Here is a 23,397-nt window from a genome sequence, read left to right as displayed (position 1 = left end):
ACGTCAACGTCTCTGGGCGGCGAGCCCCAAATCTTCGTGGAGGCGATTCGACGTAAGTCCGTCCAAAACAGCCTCCCCTCTCTTCAGCTTGATGGGACTTGGCTTTGACACTCCCTTTGTCGATCCACCCACTTCACTCTCGGAACTCTTCTCACAGATGCCCTTATTCAAATGTCTCTTGTAGCCTTCCACTCGAGTGAATTCTTTCCCACATTTACATCTGCAATGCTTTGCTACCAAGTGTGACTTTACATGTCTGTTGAGATCATGCTGACGTACAAAAGATTTGGGACAGTAGCTGCAAGTGAAGGGTCGGTCGCTTAGATGTGTTTGGATATGAGAACGAACGTTGTACCTTCTGGTAAACTTCTTACCGCATCCTTCATAAGTGCAAGTGAAGATCTTGTTCTCATCTGGTCCCTCCCAGTATCTATCTAGCTCCCCTGGCGGGAGCAAGGAAGTCTTTTTGATGACTCGTTTTGGAGAAAGGTCTTGAATGGCTTTGCGAACGTCTGTTGACTTTGAGTTGGGGGAAATGATCGGACTCCACTCTAGCTTAATCTTGTTTTTGCTAGGAGTGAATGGCGTAGCAGAATTCTTTAGTGGTGTAAGGACGATGGTATCATTCACGTCAGTCAAGCTATCTTCCCCCACGGCATCTGTGCGCTCATGTTTAAGAGGTGATGACTTGATCGACCTAGGTCCATTGTTACGAAACGGCAGCGAATGAAAAGGCAGCGAGACCAATTGAGGATCAGGCTCAGAGTAGTAATTATCCGTGCCATCGGAGAAGAATTGGGGATTGCAGAATTGTTTTTTATCTTGAAATGGAGACGAATTCACCGAAGGAGCCGCTGGTGGTACCAGTCGTTGTGGAGACAGGTAGATGTTCTGGATATGACTTTGAGGTAGGGTAGGACTAGCAGGCTCTGGAGAGGAGTAGTCATTCAAGCTGTCTGTTTGACTGCCAGGAGGAGGAAGGTACACATTCATGTTCATGCCTATTTCCAACGCTGGGTCAATCTCTTGAGGGTGTTGTTGTGGTAGCTGAGGCTGTTGAGGGGACTTATCGGGATGTCGAGAAGGACTCTTTCTTGGAGCCGATGGCTGTTGCACTGGAATAGGCACAAACCTGGGTTTCCGCAGTGGGCTGCCTTCTAGTAGCGACTCAATGTCATCAGGGTAGGGTTCGTTCTCTTGTTTGACAGGAAGATGGATTGGTTGGCTCACTGAGGGCATCTTCTTCAAGTAGTCTAGAGCGAAATTCTCGTCTTCAGGGTCTGGCGGAAACTTGTACTGTTTGGGCGTTGCACCCGTGACAATATAGTCTTCTTCTTTCTGTTTGGTAGGCTGTGGAGGCGCTCTTCCTTCATTATACTCTTCATCTTCATTTAGTTGAAAATCCTTACAGGCCTCCAATGGCTGCGAAAAGTTGAAATCGAGGTGATCGTTTGAGATTGGTGGTGCAGCCTTTTTTCTCGCAATTTTCCCCGGCAGAATATAAGACGACGCTTCTGAGGGCGCCCTTTGGTGTTTGAGGTATTCATTGGTCATGCCGTTTATCGAGAGCTCTCTGCTGTGGTCAGCAAAACCAAAGATGGCAGTTCCACTAGGTTTCTTTGCATGTCTGAAAGGAGATTGGAAAGCTGCTACTTGGGCAGGCTGTGGTGGCCCTGAAGGCACGTCCAAATCCTGAAGAGTAGTCAATGCCTCATTGAAGAGGTTATCGAAGTTTTTGTAGTCCAGAAAGTACTGGCTGAACTCTTCCTCTGGTGCCGGTGTACGAGGTTTCGTTGAGAAGTCAAGGTCCTCCCAGTAGGGATCCATAGCGGGCGCTGGTGAAATTTTGAAAAGCTAATATTAGCTTGAATGGGAAATGGAGCTTTGGGGTTGCTAGGAGTTGAAGCTGCAATCACTTATAGGAAGATATGGTATACGGCCAGGATTGCTAGCAGGGTGTAGCTTTTCTAGATTGGATTTTGCAGCCACTCTAGCAGCAGTGCAATGTATAGTTTCTTTGATGGATGATAGAAAGGAAAAAAAATAATAGGCGTAAGTGCTGGAAGTCGGACAAATGCAAAAGATGACTTATGTGCTGCTGAGGGCGATATGCCCTTCCTAATGTAGGTGTTTTCACCATTGAGAGCTACTGGGGTGAGGAAGTTGAATGTTCTTTCCTAATGCGGGTGAATAGTAAACATATAAATCGCAAGTGATAGATCACTATGCCGGTGGTTGCGAACAGTACAAGCTCACTCGTGGTGTTTAGGAATTTTCCGAAAGCAGGCATGTGACTAGATTACAAAGGGACCCTGAACTAGAGAAGGGATCAGTTCAAGCGATGTTCTCTGGTTGCTTAAGGTGTGTATGCTACAGGCGGTTAGGTGGGGAGCAGAGATGCTTACCTTGTATCTAGTGTATTGATGCAACTTACTGCGCACTCGCTGGCGACATCGGACATCGTCCTCTTCTTAGGCCGACAATAACATCTTTCTGGGGTCCTCGATGTACTCTTTGATGAGCTTCAAGAAGGTAACAGCCTCACGGCCATCCAACACTCTGTGGTCGTAGGTCAATGCAAGGTACATCATGGGTCTCGACACAATCTGGCCGTTCACAGTGACAGGCCTCTGCTTGATGCCGTGCAAACCCAAAACGGCGGTTTGAGGCAAGTTGATGATAGGAGTACCGTAGAGGGAGCCGAAAACGCCACCGTTGGAGATGGTGAAAGTACCACCGGCCATGTCTTCCAAGGTCAATTTACCGTCTCTGGCCTTCTTAGACAACTTGGAGATTTCTTCCTCAACACCCAAAATCGAAAGAGACTCGGCATTTCTGACAACTGGAGTGACCAAACCCTTAGGCGTAGCCACAGCAACAGAAATGTCCATGTAGTCTCTGAACACCATGGTGTCGTTGTTCTCGATGGAGGCATTGACTGCAGGTATCTCCTTGGAAGCAAGGGCAGCGGCCTTGGAGAAAGCACCCATAAAACCAAACTTGATGCCGGTCTTGTCCAAAACCTCGTCCTTGTACAACTTTCTCATTTCCATCAAATTAGACATGTCCACCTCGTTGAAAGTAGTCAAAGAGGCAGCAGTATTCTGCGACTCTTTAAGACGTTCGGCGATTCTCAATCTCATTCTGTTCATCTTGACTCTCTCTTCCAGTCTAGAGAACCCACCAAATGTAGCTGGCTCCTCCTTCTTTGATTCCTCCTTCTTTGGTTGCTCCTTCTTTGGTTCTTCTTTCTTTGGCTCCTCCTTCTTTGGCTCTTCCTTCTTTGGCTCTTCCTTGACCTCCTGTGTGGCAGGCTCCTCCTTCTTCTCCTCCTTCTTTGGTTCCTCCTTCTTGGCACCACCCTCTGGCGCAGCGCCTTCTTCTATCTTGAGGATCTCCTGGCCAACCTCAACAGTGTCTTCAACACTGGCCAAAAGCTCAGTGACAGTACCGGCAACTGGAGCGTTCACTTCGACATCGATCTTGTCGGTCTCGATAGTGGCAACAAGCTCATCCTGCTCAACGTAGTCACCAACTTCTTTGTTGAACGCAGACAAGGTACCTTCGGTGATCGACTCGGCCATCTCCGGAACTTTCACGGTCGTAGAGGCTAATCTCTGGAAAGACACCACCGGCAGTTTGAGGTTACCAAAATTCGAACCAAAAGTGGCCACTCTAGTGTGCAATGACTTGACGGAGGCCATCTTCAAACCACCAGCTAAAGAGGCTTTTCTTGACACACGCGTGGCAGCGGGTATACGGCGTAAACTCGATCTAAGGGATCTGGACAACATGGTTATAGATTATGAATTATCTAGAAAGTTGAGTTCGTAGATGTGTTTTTTTGAAGAAGTGCTCTTCCACTGAAAAGGGCCCGCAATTATATCCAGGCTCCGAGAAGCGCCGGGGTTCAGCCAATTAATGGGCGCGAATTCTGCAAGAGTCAGGACAGGGAGGAGTGACAGGTGCAACGTAGAGATACTAAGTCGGAGTAGGAGTTGAAACAAAAAAAAAAACTCTATTAGTCCTAGTAGTCAGACGAATTGGATCCCCCGTTTTGTTTGGTATTATTAATTTTTGTCCGTTGGGTCACTCAATGAATCTATATGTCCGGACCTATTGTGGGGGTGAATGAGTGCATACAAAAATGGCATCGATTCCGACCGGCCACTCCGAGATGGACGCATAATTGAAAGTCAAGAAATGCTTAATTAGAAAAAAAAAATCTAGACATGGGCGCATCTGTGTGAGGTGTGACTCCGATTGCCGGAACTGCGATTTGGTAGACGTTGTTGTATCTTAAGCGAAACCCAAGGCTATTGCTTCCGGGTAATGTGTGTGCAGGAGAGTAAAAGACCGAACACCGAGACACTAGAAAAAAAAACTGAAGTACATTGTGACGATGGCATATCAATCACTTTGGGATAAAGAAAAAAAAAAGCTTAATTGAGTACGGTTGATTGAGATGATGCAAAAAGAAAAGCCCTACGCGGGGGTCGAACCCGCAACCTTGAGATTAAAAGTCTCACGCTCTAGCCATTGAGCTAGCAAGGCCTATCTGTATAAAGTCTTGGAAGAAAAAAAAAATATACATGCAAACTTCAAAATTGCTCCATACTGGCCCCCATGGTATGCTTTATATGAGAAACGCAACTTCTCAAATGTTACAACGCGGCGAAAAAGACAATCCTACCAAATTTCACTGAGAAAAGGCGTAATAGTGAAAAGTCTTGAAAAATAGTCTTCTAATTTTCATATTCGAGTTGTAGAAATGGTAGCGTTACCGAAGCTATTGTACCCTCTAAAACTCAAATATGTTGAGTTATACAAATGACCAGTTAATCCCATAACTCTCTTACTCCATTGTAGGGTAAGTGTCTCTAATAAATGAAGCTTATTAAAGTTTATTCCCTAGTGATACAGTTGTATCTACCTTAATCAGAAGACTGTCTAGAGAAAAATAGTCGATTTTCGACGCTCTTCAACTCTTGAGCCCTTTTGCAGCCATTTCGCAGCCAACACGATAGCTATATTCATTTCGCAACCATTGATCAACAACACCTTGTGAGGAATACGTGGGCTCAAGCCTGAGAAATCCATCTGTCAAATGGAAACATCCCCCCAGCATCGCCCGATTGTTCACCTCCTGTCTCCTACAGCAAAGTACTCTTCAAAGCGACCTACCAACCCCTTGTTTACCTTTTTACCCGATTTGGCACTCATATTGAACTCCCCCAGCCAGTCCAGGAAGTCATAGGCACTCCACCAGCAACAACAGCAAAACGGCGTCATGGCACTGATAAGACCTTTTGGCGGCCACGAAACTAGAGTAGTCAGTGACTTATCTAGATTTGAGTACGAAAAGAGAGAACCCAGGAGGCGATCGAGAAATACAACTCCCACATCGGTACCAAGCGATACGGACACTTTCGAGGCTCCCGTAACTAACGATTTCTACGAACACTACGCCACTTCTCTGGTAACACAAGAAGAACCAATTCGTCAATTTGCCCCATATCCACCATCCATAGTGGAGCAAATGCCATACAATACGCCCCATGAGCTCCGCAACCCACCTCTTCAAGATACAACTCCTTCACGACCCTATTTGAATAACCTTCAACAGTTCAAACTGGGTCCCCCAAAGCCCCCACCAAAAGATATCGAACATCTGGGTCTCTATAATGACAAAGACAGTCTACCTCCCATGGAGGACTCCAGAGACTATATGCGACAAAGGGACAGCCAGGCCACTATGGTAGCTGGTCAGTATGAAACACAGCAGCCACGAGCGCCCGAAGTACATCTTGTCGACAGGGTGATGAATCGACCGGTGTTCACCTTTGGTCCCAAGGACGTCAACCCCTATGATCCACATGAACAGCGCAAAAACTTCCACGTCACCGCGACCAACATTATAGACATCCTCCAGATCATCTTTGGTATCATCATCATAGTTATTGCGAGCACTTTAGGCACTCAGGATCCCATTGTGTCCATTGGCATTTATCGCTACTATATCGCAGTGGGAGTGATCACGCTAGTCGTATCACTTCTCTTTGTTACCAAGGCACTCAACTTTGATAGAAGAAACGGCATCTTTTACTGCCTTCTAGCCTGTGTCCTCACTGGAGTCTCGCTCATCCTTTCTATCACGAGCGTCGCCACTAACAACAACTGCAACAGTGAGAGCGTCTGTCAAATGAGGAAAGCCCTCTCGACATTTGCCATCCTTTCCTTCTTTCTTTGGCTCTGTATGTTTGTCATGTTTCTCACTACATTATACATTTCCAAGATGAACTTGCTCGAGGATGTCAATTTCGACTACAGTGGCCAAGGAACTATCAGCAAACCTCAGTCACGTATCCCTTCCCAACAACACGAAAACCTACCTCAATATTATCTCACGGAATCTGGAGATATGTATCCTCTAGATAATCACGATACTCGAGGAAAGAAGAAAATTGTTGTGTACGCATAAATCTTTGGGGCGCACCCTACTAATACACCATACACAATTTTGCAGCCATTTATTCTCAGCTCCCACTCTTATCTACCACCGATGTTGTTTGTACAACTCTTTCTCTTTTTCATTGCAAGCAATGGGCTTTTCATCCCGCAAAGCATTCTGCCTGTACCCTCCGACGGCAAACTGCTTTCTGCCAATTCAAACTCCTCGTTGATTAACCCGCAAAAAGGGTTCGTCACATTTTTGCAACCCTTTATAGTGATAAAAGAGAGCTTCATTTCTATGGTAACGCCTGTCGCCATTCAAAACACAGCTACAAACGTTTTACAGCATCTTGCTTTAGTCAGGCAGTTGAATGCAAGCGGGGCTAATCGTGATTCGAAGCAGGTTTACTTATCATACACCAATGGCACGCTCTTCAAATCATTTGACTTGGACGCCGGGGCTCTCAAGTTCAATGGAATCGACCCCAAGAAGCTTATGGCAGAAAACTACGCCACACTATTAAGTGATAATGCCAGTGGGGAAATTCCACGAAAGGTTGTTTGCGACTATAGTCGTAGACATGCAGAGTTCACCTTGTGTTACGAGAAGAGCGAAGGGTTCACGAAACGTGAGGAGCCGCAGGTTTCCGCTCAGCTTTTGCATCAGGTCTTTCTGAAAGTAAAGCAAGGAACTGAAAAAGTAAGTGATAATATCGACTTTCTTGCGGAGAGCCCAAAGGAGTTTTTCTTGAACTTGGATGAGAAGATAGACGACAAGATGATGAATATTGCTGACAAGTGGGAGGAAGCAAAGAACATGCCAGCAGTTATTGAGCCGGACATTTACCGTGAAACAAGTGAAGTACTCGTTGACGAAGTTGAGGATTCTGATGTGAGTGTTGATTACGATGGATACCAAGATTAGTTTTGTAGCAATAGATAGCTTATACACGTTCAATCGGCGATATATTTCGTAGTGGGAAAATATATTGTAACAATTTTTGTTGACCGCTTCTAGACGGTTGATCTTATTTACTGCAGAGGTTTATGTAAGCAGCCAGTTATTTGATGGGGTCATGCATTTCGTTTATGTTGGAAGTGGCGATCTTGAATCATATGTAGCTCGGGTTTTGGTTCTGATTCGATCGGTTGCCGTAATAGCCACGGTACGGCGTTTCATCCCGCCCGTTATACTGTGTTTGGAAGCCAGTGTATGCGTTTGTTGAGTTGCCAACGATTGTAGAGGCAGGCTGTTGGGGTTCCGCGGACTCAACGCTAAGAGAGTTCTTAGAATAACTCTCAGTATCAACAAAACCATTGCCTCTCTTCGTTTGACTAGAGTCATCATCATATACCGACTCGTCATCGTAAATTGGTTTGCCACCATTTTCATGACCCTTCATCGCACTTGCACCCAAGGCCACCAACTCAATATCATCTGGATCTGATGAGTTTTGCAGGGCACCCTTGTGATGAATACGAGGCAAGAACGACACTCTATCATCTTTCATTGGTTGGTACCTCGTGTCAGGGTTCTTGTACACCAATGCAAGGACGCATGTGATGATCGTGAAGAGTAAAAGGTACAAAGCAAACACAGCATTCAAAACGAAGTACACCACTGCCATAACCGAGGCCACAACTTGCGGTTGACCGAAGACGTAGGAAAAGAACATATAGAAAAGCGCATTGATAGTGTTGATGACAGCAATCGTGATGTTAAAAATGTTGGTTCTCTTATCCATGAATGGTCTTATCCAACACACAAGGACACAGTAGATGAGTTCGATAGCAAATATGATAACCGACTGTACTCTTCCCTGCTTCTGCAAAACTGCAACAAATAAGCACTTAAGGAAAGAGTATATCATGGAGGTTACAACAAACCAGTAGCAGTCGGCTTTGAATTGCACATAAACAAACCCAAATTTGTTTAAGAACTTAGCATCTCCAAACAAAAGATAGGCGGGATTTTTATGCACCCTGGTAGATCTTCTCCCAAAAGTGATAACTCTTGTGGCAGCATATCCTAAGAGAACTATGGTAATAAGGAAAAGGAAAGCGGCGACGACAACGTATCCTGCGGAGTCATGAGCAGTGAATTGCCATAAGCACAAGACACATACCTGGGGGAAAGCGATGAGGTAAAGTCTGTACAAGGCGCCCTTGATGATACTGGACCATTGCTGTCTGTATTCGTTGAACTTACCCTCGTGCATAATCTTGGAGCGAATGCAAATTTCTATGATGGCCTTGAAGAACATCATACAAGCAACAAGAACGAAAGCGAAAAAGAATAGGAAAATAATGGCAGTCATAAATAAGTCTGTTATTTCGATGCCGGCCAAGTAGGCGACTCTTTGAATACCACGCAAAATCAACACCTTACTTCCAAGATTAGGATCCTTCTCATTGGTCGTGTATAAGGTGGAGTTCAAATTATCAGAGAGACCAAACTTGTCCGAATCCACAGAGATTGAGAGTCTCTTGTGCAAGCGAACAACGTTCGATAACTTCGAGTCATAAAGGGCTTCAGAGAGATGTTCAAGAGATCTCTTTACCTTCTTCTGAACGGAGACGGACAAATATTCATTGCGTAAGACATCTGTGGGAGTGCCACCAGTTGCTTGCAAATACCAGTTAGCAATATCCTGGATGAAACCTGCTCTGATGATGCCTAGAGACCAAACGAAATTTTGAGCCCAAGCTGCAGCAATGGGAGGCACTTTAGCTACGGCCTCCATAGATGTAATGGCCAATGATTGGAAGTAAATAAACAACGACATAGAGTTGGAGGCGATATGAGCTGCTGTATTCGAGTTGCCCATTACAGACACCACACCAGACGTGATGAGCCCTAGACCAGCTATGGCAGCAATGGGCCAGGCAGCATACTTCGTCTGGACAGTTTTACCGTTAGAAACAACCGCTTCCACACAGGCCAAGGCCTTGTCAGTCTCTTCTTCATAAAGAGCAATCCTTACTCTGGCATCGATGTCGGGGACGGTGAACGCGACGCCCGGAATCTGACGGGTGATGGAAGACGAGAGCTTCTGGTCAAAATTGAAGTCCAAGTGACCCGATGTGAGCGGACAGACCGCACCGAAGCTCGCGTAGTCACACAAGGAAACGTTTTGGGTGAGCACCTTCAAGCCATACACGATCAACTCGACGTTGATGGTCACGTTGGCGTTAATGTTGGAGATGGCCATCACGTTGGCCACCACGGACTGGTTTTTTTGAAAGTACGTCACATCCAAGTATGATGCTGATATCTGAGAGTTGTCCATACATGTCAACAAGGAAGTGGCCTGGAGCTTCGACTGGGCAAGCACCAGGGCAACAAAGCACACCACCAGTAGAAAAGAGAACCTCATGAGAAGACTGGCGATTCGAAGTATTGGGTGGTAGAATCCAGGCGAAAATCGATATGTTCTTTAAGAGTGTTCTCTTAGCGAAGGTGTTGAAGAAGCAGAGGTGTCGATAAAAATAGTCAATAGATTTGGGGTAGTGTGTGAAAGCGAGTTTCTCATTCCTATCTGAGGTGGATCATACAGGTGGACTTTTGGGCAGTGCAGGTTGCGCAGACCCACAGCCCAGGCATGGGGGAAAAAAAGGGTAGGGTTGGGAGGCGGTAACAAGAGAGAGCACATCTAGCAACTGGCGGTAGACCACAGTTACTGAGAGGCGGTGAAGGCCGTTTAAGCAGAATCGTCAACGTCAATTGATTTTGTCACCTTCACTACAATCTTCTTTTTAAAAATAAAAATATTGCTTCCCGATTTATCCAAGCACCCCTTTCAAAACCAAGAGAACTAATTTGCATTTCGTTGCTTTCCTTGGTCTTTGTATTTTCGTTGTCTCCATCTGCCTTGTATTTTTCGTGCTTCTGTGTCTGCCTCGCGCTTCTGCGTTAGCACTGCTCCGCCCACAGCTAGGGTGCTCAACGTTTCCACCTGCGCACCCACTCCTCTTGGCCTAGGCGCCAAGCAGATTTGTCTTGGAGGAGATTTAGCAGAAATCGTGAAGGCGATGTGCGAGAGATGAATATCGCGGCGTAGACTGTTTTCGTTGAGGTGTCTGAGGGAGTGCCGTCCTAGGATTGTCGGATTAGAATTCAATATGCTGCCTAACCAAAGGCCCCCTAATACTGTTGATTTGTAGTCCCTACAATCTTGATCAACCCAAGGATAGAGTACTACGCAAGGTATTCTTCGAATGTCTTCAGTATAAAAATCTTAGTATGGAATACCGTTGGTAAGACGTTGGAACTCGTCATAACCGGTGGTGTAAAAACTCTCGTACGACTTCTTGATCAAGCCCTTGAAGAATAGTGCCGCTTCCTTCTCGGTCTTGCCAGGTGAAAATCTTTTTCTCAACTTCTTGATTGTGGTTTCCTTGAAACAAGGCAACCCACTCTCCAACATTGGGTTCACGCACCTCACAATCGTTTCCATGTATGGCCTACAAGCGAGGTATCCCTTGATACAAAGCTCCTCAAACCACTTATAAGCTTGTGTCTGATCGTTGCCTCCGAGAACCATCACCATCTCCTTGGTCAACTTGAATGGAGCTGCTTCGAACTTGACTCCTCCGGGCACAATATCGAAACAGAAACCAAAGTCGATATGCAACACATGGCCTTGGTCGTCGTACATGATGTTACCATTGTGTCTGTCCTTGAATTGAAGCAAGTAAGAGATGATCGAGTAGGCTGCTAGCGATCTAATCAAGTTGTTTCTTGCTCTTTGGAACTCAATGGAGTTTTCGGGGCCAAACTTTGTGATGTAGTATTGGTACAATCCGTTAACGGCCTCTCTTCCAAGCATATCTCTACTTGTCGAGTTTGGCAAAACATCAATAACACCACAACCTGGGGCAGTGGCAGTCACACGGTATGGGAAGACATAAAGGTCTAAACCACAGGACAACCAGATAGATCTGAAGACAGAGATCAATTGCAATGCCAACACATCTTGTCTACAGTCATCACCAACTTTGAAGATGGCACTCTGCCACTTCTCTATAGGCACCTTGACAGTGTTCCCGTACTCATCAACATCGTCAATTTCCTTTTTAATCTTGAATGTTGCCATGAAAGGCGCCTTGGCGTGGGACTGTAATGGCTTACCTGACTTTCTGTTAATGTCCACCAAAACTCCATCAGGGTTACTTGGCAAGTACACGTCTGGCTGAACAACGATCTTTGCCATCTCTTCGTCAATCTTCACTTTCTTTTCCGCCTTAGACTTTTTGATGTACGGTTTCAATTTGCCAGAGATGGAGGTAACTTCGTTGAAGAAACCAAACTCCTTCTTATAGAATGCCAAATCTTCCTCATCCAAACTATCCAACATCAATTGCTGACATTCATCCAAAACAGGCTTCAAAGAATCTGGCTCGGTGGCATCTTCGTCTTTGTAGCTATTGGCCAACATATTCCAGATAATCTGATGAGCAAACAATTGAGAAACTCTAGCGGTTTCAACGATGAACCTCTTGACATATCCCTTCGCATCGTAGCGGAGAGATTGAACGATTTGAGGAACGTAGAAAAAGGTCAAATTCACATCGTGATGCTCAAGTGATCTCATGGTGTATTGCAAAATGTATGGGTTCTTACCGAATGGAGGCAAGAATAAAGTGATCGCATCAATCGGTGACAAAGCATCCCAGAATAACAAGTGATGGGTTGGCATACTGGACCCTGCGTTGATGCCAATAAAGTATTGAACAGCGTCGGGGCACGTAAGGGCGGGCAAGGGGTTTTTGGTGATCAAACTTTGCAAAATCTCGTCCAAATTTCTGAGCTTGTAACGGTTTGCCAAGTTCACAGCTAATCTAGGGCTGATATCGTATGCTCTGGTGATATGATCGCCACTCAAGTGAGATGAGGCAAAGGAGCCCCTTGTGTCATTTGGCAGTGTTGGGTTCAACCACACAGAAATCTTTGAAATCTCGTCATCCAAGAAGAACATCAATAAAGTCTTTTTCAGTTCCAATGTGCTGTTGTTGAAAGTGTTGAGATTGCTCAACATTTTGGTGACCTCCTTCAACAACGTGAAGTCTGCCTTGACCTTCAAAACATTTGAGCCAAATGGAAAGCTAGCTCTGCCCTTGAACCAGGACAAAGAGCCATCAATGATCAATTCAGTGAGACGTTGGCTCGATCTAGATCTCAACTTGATGTGATAGTTCAATACATCAAAAGCAAACCTTATCAACTCAAATCTAGTGTATCTTGCAAATGGATGTAAACTTGCCGAAGTCAAGTTTTGCAAACCTGCTTTCACGAATCTCGTAAATATTTTTAACAAGTGGTCACTTTGGTTCAAAGTAGCTTCAAAGTTGGAAGAAAGCAATTTAATAATTTCGGAATGCGGCTGGAAAGACTTACTAACAGCGGTCGCTCGCTTAGAAGCGTACTGGTAATTACTTGGTGCGTATTCCATCTTGGCAAACTCAGGGTCCTGAAGATCGTGTTCTGTGGAGTAAACACCTTGCTTCATGTTGATGGACATCTCCCATCTCTTCGTAATTTCTGACAAAACAAGAATCGAAAGATTTGGCTTTTCCTTCATGACAGCTCCCCAAATACCTAAGGCGCCCTTCATAATACTAGACTCAAAAATCACAAATGGGATTTCAACCAAGTAGCGGACAGCTTCTGCTAAGTTGTTATCTTGAATAAGAGAAAACCCAGCAAGTTCACTCATGAGATCAAGAACATCACGATTTGGAACGTGTTGGCCCTCGTCGGCAATCAAGTGCTTCAAGGATTTAACTTGGACCCTTAATTCACGTATTGCCTCTTCAGCAGCAGCAGGGGTGTGCAAAGGGACTCTGTTCATCAAGTCTGATACAAAGTTTGACCTCCAAGTCAACTGGGATACAAGACCTGGAAGCAAATTCAGACTATTTTGATTGAAATTCACCAATTCACGATCAGCTGGCCCGATACTACCAGCCGCTTCTAACGCAAAGGAGACGCCGAACTGAACACCCAGTTTACTAAACAGTCCCTCTGGATCAGAGACGTAAGCCTGAATCAAACTCTTGGTGTCAAAGTTGCACTTGGCCAAAAGCAAAGTGGTCCAATGCTTCGCCTTCTCATGAAACCTCTTGAATGTGGTCTCCCTCCAAACATATGAATCCGGTAAGTTCAATTGTATTCCAGTCTTCTTCGCTGTGTAAGCAAAAGTTGGCTCGTACTGACTAACTTCAGCATCCATGACACTGTCGTACAAAAGCGTCAACAAATCAAACAAAGCGAACAAACTTCTGTGGTGGCACAAGGAAGAGGGCACCTTGTTGATAAGCAAGTCGCAGCACTTAATAGCAGCATCCTGCAAATCTTCTTGGCCGTAACAACACAAAGTTAACATGTGAGTGAGTTGTTCAGCAATGTTATCAGCGGAAAACTGCTTATCAGCTCCGCAATGAACCAACTCGATGAAGTCCTTGTTAATCTGGAAAGCAATGGATCCGATGTACTTGTCAATGCCACTAGTTCTCATTGATGGATCAGAATAATATTTCAAGATAGTGTGACAGTCACCAGTCTTGACTCTGAGTGACTCCACGAACAAGGCAGCAGCCAAAAACATCAACTTCGAATGCGAAGTTGTTCTCGAAATCTCAAACACATCACCGACAATGTGCCTGTGGTCCTTGACGTTGTGGTTTGAAGAGCCACGCTTCAATACCGTGTTCAATTCCAAGGATGTCTCAGTTCTATTCCAAGATACGACAGAAGCCAATGGTGGCGTGTTGTAGGCGATTTTTTCCAACTCAGCGCTAAAAGTCTTACCGTGAGTAGAGTTGATGGAGTATCCGTGGACTACCATGTTGAACCAAATGTTCCTAAACAACTCAACGATTTTGTTGTCAGAGATATTGACTGGCTTTTCACCCTTGTGTACATCAGGCAAGAGTGCTGCCAATGGCTTCAAATAGAGAGATATCTGATCACCAATCGCACTGATTTCGCCATGAGAACGGTGATGATCCAAAACTTGGACGTCACCTTTACTAACAATAGCACTCAAAAGCTCAGACAAATATACCATGTACAACGGGTTCTCCTGGGTGAGTGATCTCGACAAGTCACAAGCCTTCTCCTGCAAAATGTCCAAAAGTTCTTGTTTCTTGCTGTCATAGGCATCAAACGTCAACTTGTGAATCAACTTGACCAAGATGACAAACTCCTTTTCGGGCAAGTATGGTGCTGTAGATACCAAACCCTTAAGTAACAAGGGTGCAACCACCTTGTTCAACTTCAAAGCCTTCTGCGATAAGATTGTAGTTGCCAAAGTGCTGACGCTCTCATCACCACAAGCGGCTACAACCTCACCAATAGCGATAACAGCATGCTCGCATACCTTTTTGTATTCGCTTTCAGTGAAGTTGAAGGAGTCCTTGGTACCGGTTGAGACACCTCTTCTCAGGATACTGTTGCTTGAAATAAGACGGCCACCTGTACCACCGTTCTCGATTTGAGGTGAAATCCCAGACGAATCACCAGTGGAGGCACCTCTAAGACCAGTGTTTCTTCTGGCACGGTAATTCAACTGCAAGCCGTCATTACCAACAAACAACAAGTTTGTCAAGGCATAAATCGTTGTGACCACAGCATCTTGCGAGAGCACTTTGCTAGCAAGACCAACGCTCTTGGAAGCCACCTGACAGCTGTGCGAGTCGAAATTTGGGTTTGCAACCAATGAAGTAAAAGACCTCGTCAAGGAAGATCCGACAGAAGAATCTATGAAAGTGAGCAAGGAACCCAATTGAATCACTGCAGAGCCAAGATTACGGTCCAACATCACATCGTAGATGCTCACCGAATTATGAAAGATCTTAACAGCAGTGTCGACACTGACTAATTTGTTGTAAGCGCCACAACCGATGACCAGCAAAAAGTGACTTTTTGCTTGGTAGCCGAGCTCCAAACGAGCATAGGTGGAGTATACGATGTACGATTCACCACGGTCCAAAAACTGGATCTTAGCAAGAGCAAGATCAGCGAGTTGAGAGAGGAAGTCCATTTGAGAAGCATTCAATGGACCCAAAGGAGCATCCTCAGTCATGGAGTAAATGTCTGAATTGCTCGTAATGGAGCGAATGGTTCCATTAGGCGCATCCGTAGCCAGCGTAGCATTAGGTAAGTTTTCAGACAAAGGATCAAATTCTTCATCCTGGTCAGCAGCAGCCTTGGCCAACAAGGAATCCAATAAATTGGTGGCTTCACCAACACGCACAATGGAGTTTGCAATTGCGCTCATTAAAACACTCAATCTTTCCACGAACAAGATTGGCGAAAACTCGCCGACACCGTGGTGGTCAAGGAACTTGCGAAGGTCCCCGTATGAGTAGGCCGTAGTGATGTACGACTCTACATCATTCAAGAAGTCGATGTTATCAATGCACACGTCCAATTGGGTAAAGACCTTGAATGCTCGTGGAGAAGATACGAAGAACTGAGCACTTTGCACCAATCCACTAATAACACCCAACAAGGTTAAGTAGTCCAGACAATCGAGATCATTGTTTGCAAAAAACTTCTTCACAAACATTGTGAAAGTTTCCGAAACCTTATCAAGCAAGACACCGTCAAACTTCGTTGCTAGTTGCAGCAAGGCTGTAGCAAGCTTCTCACCCAAAATGTGCCATGGAGCCATCAGCCCAGTAGCTTCAAACACTGCACTCGAGAACTTCTGGCGAGGTAACTCAAGCAAGTACAAGTGAAATTTACCCTCCAATACATGGACCTGGTCCTTATTGACCATGTCTCCATTTACAGCGTCGCATAGTGCCGACAAGATCTCGAATTCCTTCAAAGACATGGCCACCAGGGACAACTCTGTAGGCTGCGAAGTGGAAGTGAATAAGGCATTGAAGTTTTCCTTAGTAGTTTTTGACGTATTTTCAACAGAGAGCTTCGCCAACTTCTGGTACGCTTTGGCGCGGATTGCACCACGAGGTACACCTAAGAAGTCCATAATGAAGCTTAATGATGGAGATTTGGCACCTGTTGGGAGGTGAATGAGACCTATATAACCGAGCGAGCAGAAGCATATGGCGATAGAATGATGTGCAGGACGATTTACTCAATACGGTTACTGGAAAATAGCACTTGCCAGCGATCTGGAGATGCTGCAAGAATATTGAGATGAAATTTATACCATTATGGAGGTACAAAGTTGGGGAATTTGAAAGTTTTACTTTTTTTTGGTTTGATTTGATCGTTGACAAAATTGACAGCTTCGGCCTATTTGTGGGGTTCGCAGCCGACACATGTAAATTCACGAACATGAGTCGCAGCAGCACATATGAAAAGTCTTAATGCACTGCAAGCTACGGATAATGCCATCGGGCAAGTTTTGAGGTCTTTGCATAGAATCCTCTTTGCATCATCTGCATGTATTAAATTCAACCATTCTTCCCGAGAGTTGTACATTACTATGTAGACGCTGGAGCTATGCCGCCAGACCACGTTGGTCGTTCTATTTTACAATGCCAGATATAAATGCCAGAGCTGCGAGCAGCATGCTGCTAGGAGCCTAAGATCTCAAGCTTGAAGCTTGAAATCAGCTTTTAGCGATAAGCTAGTAGCCGAGCTCGCTGAGAGTTTACGTGTAAGTTTCAATCAAAGTGTCTCTCAAGTTGCCCGCGATAGCATCAGGCTGGGCATCCTGCAACCTGAAGATGGATTCCACCACCGAAAGCTCTGGTGCAGTGGTATCCAAACCAGCCACGGCCAACCAGTCGTTTACAACCATACCTGCACCAACAACAGAAGAACCTCTGTTCACAGTACCAGCCACAAGTGGCACTTGCAAAAGCGAGGACAACTCCTCTTGGTCCTGGATGCTTGTCTGTGGGTGAACTAGGCCGCCCTGGTTAGAAAGGGAACAGTAGGAACCTACCAACACGTTACCTGCAATGGTCTGACGAAACACCTCCACACCAAGTACGTCTGCAATCAACTCCTCGGTTTCTCTTTCAATGTCGGGGTGCACAAGCGCCACATAGTCGTTACAACAAATGACATTTCCCAAGGCGGAGAGCCTCTCTTCGACTCTCTGAATCTTCACACTGTCTGGCAACGAGTTTCTCAAATGCATCAACTCCTGGTCCGTGGTTTGCGTAGGCACCAAAAGACCACGTCTGTTTCCAGCAGTCATACGACCGACAATACGGGTACCGGCAATGGTGGTTCTTACTATTGGGATGACGTCTCCAAGCTCGGCCTCAAAGGCGGAGTAGAAATTCTCGGAGCCGCCCACGGCGACAAGACAGTATGAGTTGGTCAATTTGGAGAACACCCCGACCTCGTTGCTATTTTCAAACTGAGTTCTGCTAGCCATAATGTTTTATGCTTGGTAAGTACTATAATTCCCTTGATTGATATATGCAATTTTTCTCGCAACCGTGATGAGGTATTGATGGTCGTGTCTCGCTCATATTAGTCGCCACGAATGAATTTGGCGAAGTGAGTCATTTCACGTTAGACTTTTTTTCTGCTTTCGTCGATTAGTTGCCTACGATGTTTGTGGAAATCTTTGATGAGAGGCTCTGTTCTGTACTAGTGGCGGTTGCCGCTGATTGAACGCGTCCCATGCGATGATCTTCGGTTGCGAAAAGAGCGCCTGAAGATTCAACACTTACTCGGAATTTTCTATTGCTGTGTTTACTACAAGATTTATCTCTATTAATTTGTATTACGTATAAATTTATTCTTCTTATTAAGAATAACACACTTTATGATTCAGGTCAACAAGTTGTTCAGTTTCATGTATTTAATCAAGCTCGACTGGCAGTACCTCATCAGGCACTTCGTCATAGTCTTCGCTATCTTCCCAGTCCTCAATAGCATCTGCCATTTCCTCGTCTTCAGCCTCATGGTTGGGCACAACCTCCAAGCCTTTTTTCCCAAGTACAACACGTGCCGTTTCCTTATCTCTGATTTGTCCTTTTAATAACAAGATTGCTAAGCGGTTCAAGACCTCACTTTGAATGAGACGGTTAAGTGGCCGGGCACCCAAGTCGGAAGAATATCCGTGTGTGCACAAGTACTCTAAAGCTTCATCTGAGACATCCAAGTGAAGAGTCTTTCCGTTGGCTGCGAAACGTTGTTGAATCTCATTGAGCCTGATCTTCACTATTTTTGCAATCGCCTTTCTGGACAATCTGTTGAATACAACCATTGAAGAGATACGGTTGAGAAACTCTGGCCTGAAATGGGACTTGACCGCAGCCATCACCAACTCTTTTGTCTGAGGGTCAATCTTCGGTCCCTTTGATGCATTGATATATTCTGCACCCAAATTCGATGTCATTATAATAATAGCGTTGGAACAGTTGATAACTTTACCTTGGGAGGAAGTGACTCTACCGTCATCGAGGATTTGCAACAAGACAGTCAAGACTTCAGGGGCAGCCTTCTCTACCTCGTCAAATAAGATAACCGAGTATGGTTTTCTCAATACAGCTTCGGTGAGAATTCCTCCTTCTTCGTAGCCAACGTAACCTGGAGCAGCACCAAGTAACTTAGAAGCGGACCATTTGTCGCCCAATTCAGAACAGTCAATTCTGATCATTGCCCTCTCGTCAGCAAAGAGGAACCCAGCAACTTTTTTAGCTAACTCGGTCTTACCCGAGCCAGACAAACCGAGGAACATGAAGGAAGCTGGCTGGTTAGGGTTGGCTAAACCAGATCTTGTCAATCTGACAGCGTTAGAGACCGCCTTAATGGCTTCACTCTGGCCAACAACTTCTGACGACAAAACCTTCTCCATGTTGATTAACTTAGCATTCTCGGCTTGAGTCAATTTCGTCACTGGTATACCCGTCAATCTGGCAGCAGTCTCAGCAACACTATCTGGGCCGACAACATTCTGCAACATGGTGCTTGAAGACTCTTCTTCGGCAACCTTGATCTCCATTACTTCGATCTGTTTTTTGACATCAGGAATAGCGAAGTATCTCAAGTCAGCCGCAGCAGCGTTGTCATGTCTTCTTTCGGCATCTTGAGCCTTGATCTCCAACTCATCCAACTTTCTCTTCAAAGCGATCAACTCATCGTGACCTTTCCGCTCCTCATTGAACCGCTCCTTCAACGGAATGAGACGTTCCTCCAATTCTGCTTTTCTTCTCTTAGCCTGTTCAAGGCGATCAACTGATTCAGAGTCGGCATCCTTGTCCCTTTCAAGAGCGTTAATTTCAACTTCTACCAAATTAAGCTCTCTTTCCAAGTTGTCCAATTCTTCTGGTTTAGAATCTCTTTGAACAGCGACTGTAGCAGCCGTTTCGTCAATCAAGTCAACAGCTGAGTCAGGTAAACTTCTGTAGGTCAAGTACCTTGAAGCCAATTGAGCAGCGGAAACCAACGCAGAGTCCAAGATACGCACACCGTGGTGAATTTCATATCTAGGCTGCAAACCTCTCAAAATAGCAACAGTTTCGGGGATTGTAGTAGCAGGAACGTCGATCTTTTGGAATCTTCTTTCAAAGGCACCATCCTTCGAAATATGCTTCCTATATTCAGCGAAAGTGGTGGCACCAATACAGTGCAAGGCGCCTCTGGCCAACATTGGCTTGAGCAAATTAGCTGCGTCAGACTTGCCGTCGCCCATTAACATGTGAATTTCGTCAATGAAGAGAATAATCATGTCTTTAGAGTCTTCGATATCCTTCAACACGCCTTTGATTCTCTCTTCGAACTCACCCTTATACTTTGCACCAGCAGTTAATGCACCCAAGTCAAGCGCAAAAAGTCTCGAGTTGGCCAAAATGCTGGGTACATCTCCGTCAATGATTCTTTGGGCAACACCCTCCACGATAGAGGTCTTACCAACGCCAGCCTCACCAATCAAAACCGAGTTAGACTTGGTTCTTCTGGCTAATACCCTGATTACTCTTCTGATCTCCTCTTCTCTGCCGATCACAGGATCGATCTTACCTTCGCGGGCCTTCTCTGTCAAGTCTTCGCAGTACTTGCTCAAAAATTCAAAATTTTGAGAAGAATCCGCTTGCCTGGAGTCAATTCTTTGATTTCCTCTCAACTCCAACGCCTGGGTCTTGATGGTATCCACATTAATCTTGGCCTCCTTAAAGATGTCAGTGATACTATTGTCCCTCAAAAGAGCCAACAATATGTGGTCTTGGGCGACGTATGAGTCCTTCTGCTCTGCCTTGATCTTTGTGGCGTTGGTGAGCATCTGACCAGCAGCATAGCTCAATCTCACCTCGTCTGGAGCAGGAGTCTGGCTGGGCAACCTTACAAGATGCCTATTAACAATTCTTTCAAAGTCAGGCCACTCGTACCTGGCTCTTTGGATAAGTGTCTTGAGGTACATCGTGGAGGTTTCCTCATCGGTAGGTACCATGGCAGCTAGGAAGTGTAAAGGTACCACCTGCGAATGGGAACCCTCCTTAGCAAGTTCAGTAGCCTTCTTAATGATTTGCAAGGCATTGTCCGTGAACTGAGTTTCGTCCATGTTAATTGGTATGTAGTTCAGTGATTACTGATAAAGAGCAAGCAATGTGCCTCCCTTATATACTCCCATAGTCACAGATGCAAGGAAAGGCCCAGAAGATGCACGATAGTACTAGAAGCTTCTAGATGTGTGCAGGTTCGACAGAATGGTTGCAAAAAAATTCAAAAATGTAGCAGAGGCAGGAACAATTAGCGCGAGTTATGGGATACAGTGGCCTGATCACAAGGGGTTTTTTAAGAGAGTGGGGTGTAATAGGGTCGAGGAGATTAAGTGATGGTTTGACTTGAACATATGGCGTGAGATAATCTGAGCCATTTTTTTCCCTCACGTTTCTCTTGGTGTCCGTGTCAACTCAGAGTGCTGTGCTTGGAGTTTAAAATTTAACTGTGATCGGTTTGTGCGGAGTTGACAGCAAGGTTCTGTATTTCCAGAAGGATGAATCAGTACCGGTATATATTGTTGTTGATATCATCAGCTGCTAAGTCGATACGACGAAGAGAGGTGTGAGAGGAGTCAGCCAATTAGGCGCCAACCTATCCCATCTTCTTCATTAAGCATTTATCATTTGAAATCTGCAGAGCCATTCAATGTGGGTCATGAGGAACTACATGTGGATGTGCTTACCCAGATGTACAATCTATGCTCCCGAACGAGAAAATAGATAATGGGTAAATCAAATCAAACAACATTTAGAGTGGAACTAACTTACTACTGTAATGGTCTTCAAAGTATGAATTCCTGCTGGCTCAGAGAACTATTCAAAGCGGGCATGCTATTGCGATTTATTTAATTTAATTGATTTATTATTTAAATTTTTTTGATTTAATTTGTAAACAGTAGTATGTCATTATTGTGGAGTTTAAGTTTACATTTTGCAATCAAAAATGCGAGTATTGAAAAGATCTACGGACAATTTTTCACTGGTAAAAAAAAGCCAGCAACACAGCAAGACCATGACTTTGTCAGTCTTCAAAGAATTGTAAGAATTATATCCCCGCCCACACTCATAGAGAATTTCTAAGAAAAGCAAGATTAACAGTTTTTGTTTGTGTTGATGGACTGTACAAGCTTCTTCGACTACAAAAAGAATCCTGCAATTTCTTTTGATCTCTTCTGCCTCACATGGAGACATGTTGTGGAAACTATCATTTATGTTCTCAATTCCTCACAGGCTTTGGTACTTTAGTTCTCTTGGGTGTCATATACTCTAGTTCGGGTTTTTCCCTGATTTTCTTCTCTACTCTTTTTTTTTCTTTTTTTTCCCCAAGACATTTGATTAAGGGTGAGCTGGAAAAGGACAAAGCTTCCTCAAACTAATTTTTTTGACAAAATATTCCGATATAAGTGAATAAAACTACTTCACTACAGCAAACAAACCTCGATCAGCTTCACTTGCTAGAGACACTTACTTTACAAAAGTATAGGCATCTTTCAGATATTACAGTCCATATGGACTAATCTTTCTCATCGCTTGTTTAAGTTGACGCTTCAGAAGACAATCCTGGTCCCGGGTATTGGTTCCACCACTGGGGGATGAAGATATGTATATTAAATATCTTCACAAAATTTGCCCAAATATTCAACGAAGACATCTTTAGAAGCTGTCATCTCCGTCAATTTCATCAGTGTCCGCATCAGAATTATGTTCCACCAGATTCTTGAGCAGACACACTCATTGTGAAGGTGATAAAGATTTCATGTATTAGATGAGCGTTAGGATTTCAGTGTTGCCACTTCCGTACTAACTCGAAAACTATATCACCATAGAAAACAAAACCCCTTATATCCTCGACTAGTGTCAATCCATCACCGTGCGGTGCCAATGGTTCCCTCTGAACTTCAGCCAAGACTATTCGATGAATTTCCACACGTCATTTAGTGTGCATTTATAGACACATTTGAGTAACTCGTTGCATCGCAGACCTTAGGGCTCGAATCAGTAGCTCCGGGAGGGTCACTTCCGTTCTCCAGCTGCCAACGCCCTTGATTTATTTTATGAACACGTTAAACGAGATTTACTCTTTTTTTTCTCTTCTTTTTTTTTCCTTTATTTTTATAGACTCCATTTTTCTTTTTTTATGAGTACTTTAGCTTTTCACTTATAGTAGAAAACAGTGTGATTAGGAAGGATTTGAGTACTAAAATTGTAAGAAACAGGAACATGGCTTGTATGATATGTAAAGACAGGTTTGCGACCAATTTGAAGGTCCGGTCCTATAGTGTAGTGGTATCACCTCGGATTCTGATTCCGGTAACCTGGGTTCGAACCCCAGTGGGACCTTTTTTTCCCTTTTCCGATTCTGGCGTATTAATTTTTGCGCGAGCTCAATTTATGCTCAGTGAAGCTACTACTTGTACAATGGCAAAACTCGAGTGGAACGTTATAGTATATGATAAGCCAGGGTCTGATAGGTCTGCTGTCAGAGAGGAGCACGTAAAGAGCATT

At 44.7% G+C, this 23,397-nt stretch overlaps 8 protein-coding genes and 2 non-coding genes across 10 annotated transcripts; 3 read left to right on the top strand and 7 right to left on the bottom strand. All coding sequences in view use genetic code 12, as the record gives it.

The window, feature by feature from the left end:
• Positions 1-3: 3 nt before the first annotated feature.
• ACE2 (DNA-binding transcription factor) lies at positions 4-1,827 on the bottom strand (the record flags this gene model as incomplete). The annotated part of the gene is made up of 1 exon (XM_029032540.2): positions 4-1,827. The coding sequence occupies one exon, from the start codon at positions 1,825-1,827 to the stop codon at positions 4-6; it is 1,824 nt and encodes a 607-aa protein (XP_028892855.2).
• Positions 1,828-2,471: 644 nt separating this feature from the next.
• On the bottom strand, positions 2,472-3,794 carry KGD2 (alpha-ketoglutarate dehydrogenase KGD2; the record flags this gene model as incomplete). The annotated part of the gene is made up of 1 exon (XM_029032541.2): positions 2,472-3,794. One exon carries the CDS (start codon positions 3,792-3,794, stop codon positions 2,472-2,474), a length of 1,323 nt encoding a protein of 440 aa, XP_028892856.2.
• A 687-nt stretch (positions 3,795-4,481) lies between these two features.
• CJI96_0003620 lies at positions 4,482-4,554 on the bottom strand. Its single transcript has one exon. It is a non-coding gene; the product is annotated as a tRNA-Lys (tRNA).
• A 736-nt stretch (positions 4,555-5,290) lies between these two features.
• CJI96_0003619 (uncharacterized protein) lies at positions 5,291-6,481 on the top strand (the record flags this gene model as incomplete). The annotated part of the gene is made up of 1 exon (XM_029032542.1): positions 5,291-6,481. One exon carries the CDS (start codon positions 5,291-5,293, stop codon positions 6,479-6,481), a length of 1,191 nt encoding a protein of 396 aa, XP_028892857.1.
• An 81-nt stretch (positions 6,482-6,562) lies between these two features.
• Positions 6,563-7,378, top strand: CJI96_0003618 (uncharacterized protein; the record flags this gene model as incomplete). The annotated part of the gene is made up of 1 exon (XM_029032543.1): positions 6,563-7,378. One exon carries the CDS (start codon positions 6,563-6,565, stop codon positions 7,376-7,378), a length of 816 nt encoding a protein of 271 aa, XP_028892858.1.
• Positions 7,379-7,565: 187 nt separating this feature from the next.
• FLC2 (flavin adenine dinucleotide transporter FLC2) lies at positions 7,566-9,830 on the bottom strand (the record flags this gene model as incomplete). The annotated part of the gene is made up of 1 exon (XM_054702130.1): positions 7,566-9,830. One exon carries the CDS (start codon positions 9,828-9,830, stop codon positions 7,566-7,568), a length of 2,265 nt encoding a protein of 754 aa, XP_054558105.1.
• Positions 9,831-10,691: 861 nt separating this feature from the next.
• STT4 (1-phosphatidylinositol 4-kinase STT4) lies at positions 10,692-16,451 on the bottom strand (the record flags this gene model as incomplete). Its single annotated transcript, XM_029032545.2, has 1 exon — positions 10,692-16,451. The coding sequence occupies one exon, from the start codon at positions 16,449-16,451 to the stop codon at positions 10,692-10,694; it is 5,760 nt and encodes a 1,919-aa protein (XP_028892860.2).
• Positions 16,452-17,081: 630 nt separating this feature from the next.
• On the bottom strand, positions 17,082-17,819 carry CJI96_0003615 (translation initiation factor 6; the record flags this gene model as incomplete). The annotated part of the gene is made up of 1 exon (XM_029032546.1): positions 17,082-17,819. The coding sequence occupies one exon, from the start codon at positions 17,817-17,819 to the stop codon at positions 17,082-17,084; it is 738 nt and encodes a 245-aa protein (XP_028892861.1).
• A 432-nt stretch (positions 17,820-18,251) lies between these two features.
• HSP104 (chaperone ATPase HSP104) lies at positions 18,252-20,951 on the bottom strand (the record flags this gene model as incomplete). The annotated part of the gene is made up of 1 exon (XM_029032547.1): positions 18,252-20,951. The coding sequence occupies one exon, from the start codon at positions 20,949-20,951 to the stop codon at positions 18,252-18,254; it is 2,700 nt and encodes an 899-aa protein (XP_028892862.1).
• A 2,210-nt stretch (positions 20,952-23,161) lies between these two features.
• CJI96_0003613 lies at positions 23,162-23,232 on the top strand. The gene has a single exon. It is a non-coding gene; the product is annotated as a tRNA-Gln (tRNA).
• Positions 23,233-23,397: the final 165 nt, after the last annotated feature.

Source organism: Candidozyma auris, chromosome 3 (genome assembly GCF_003013715.1).
Source record: "Candidozyma auris chromosome 3, complete sequence".
NCBI classification, from domain to species: domain Eukaryota; kingdom Fungi; phylum Ascomycota; class Pichiomycetes; order Serinales; family Metschnikowiaceae; genus Candidozyma; species Candidozyma auris.
The sequence above is the reverse complement of the archived record's forward strand: the minus strand, read 5'-3'. Positions and strand labels throughout refer to the sequence as shown.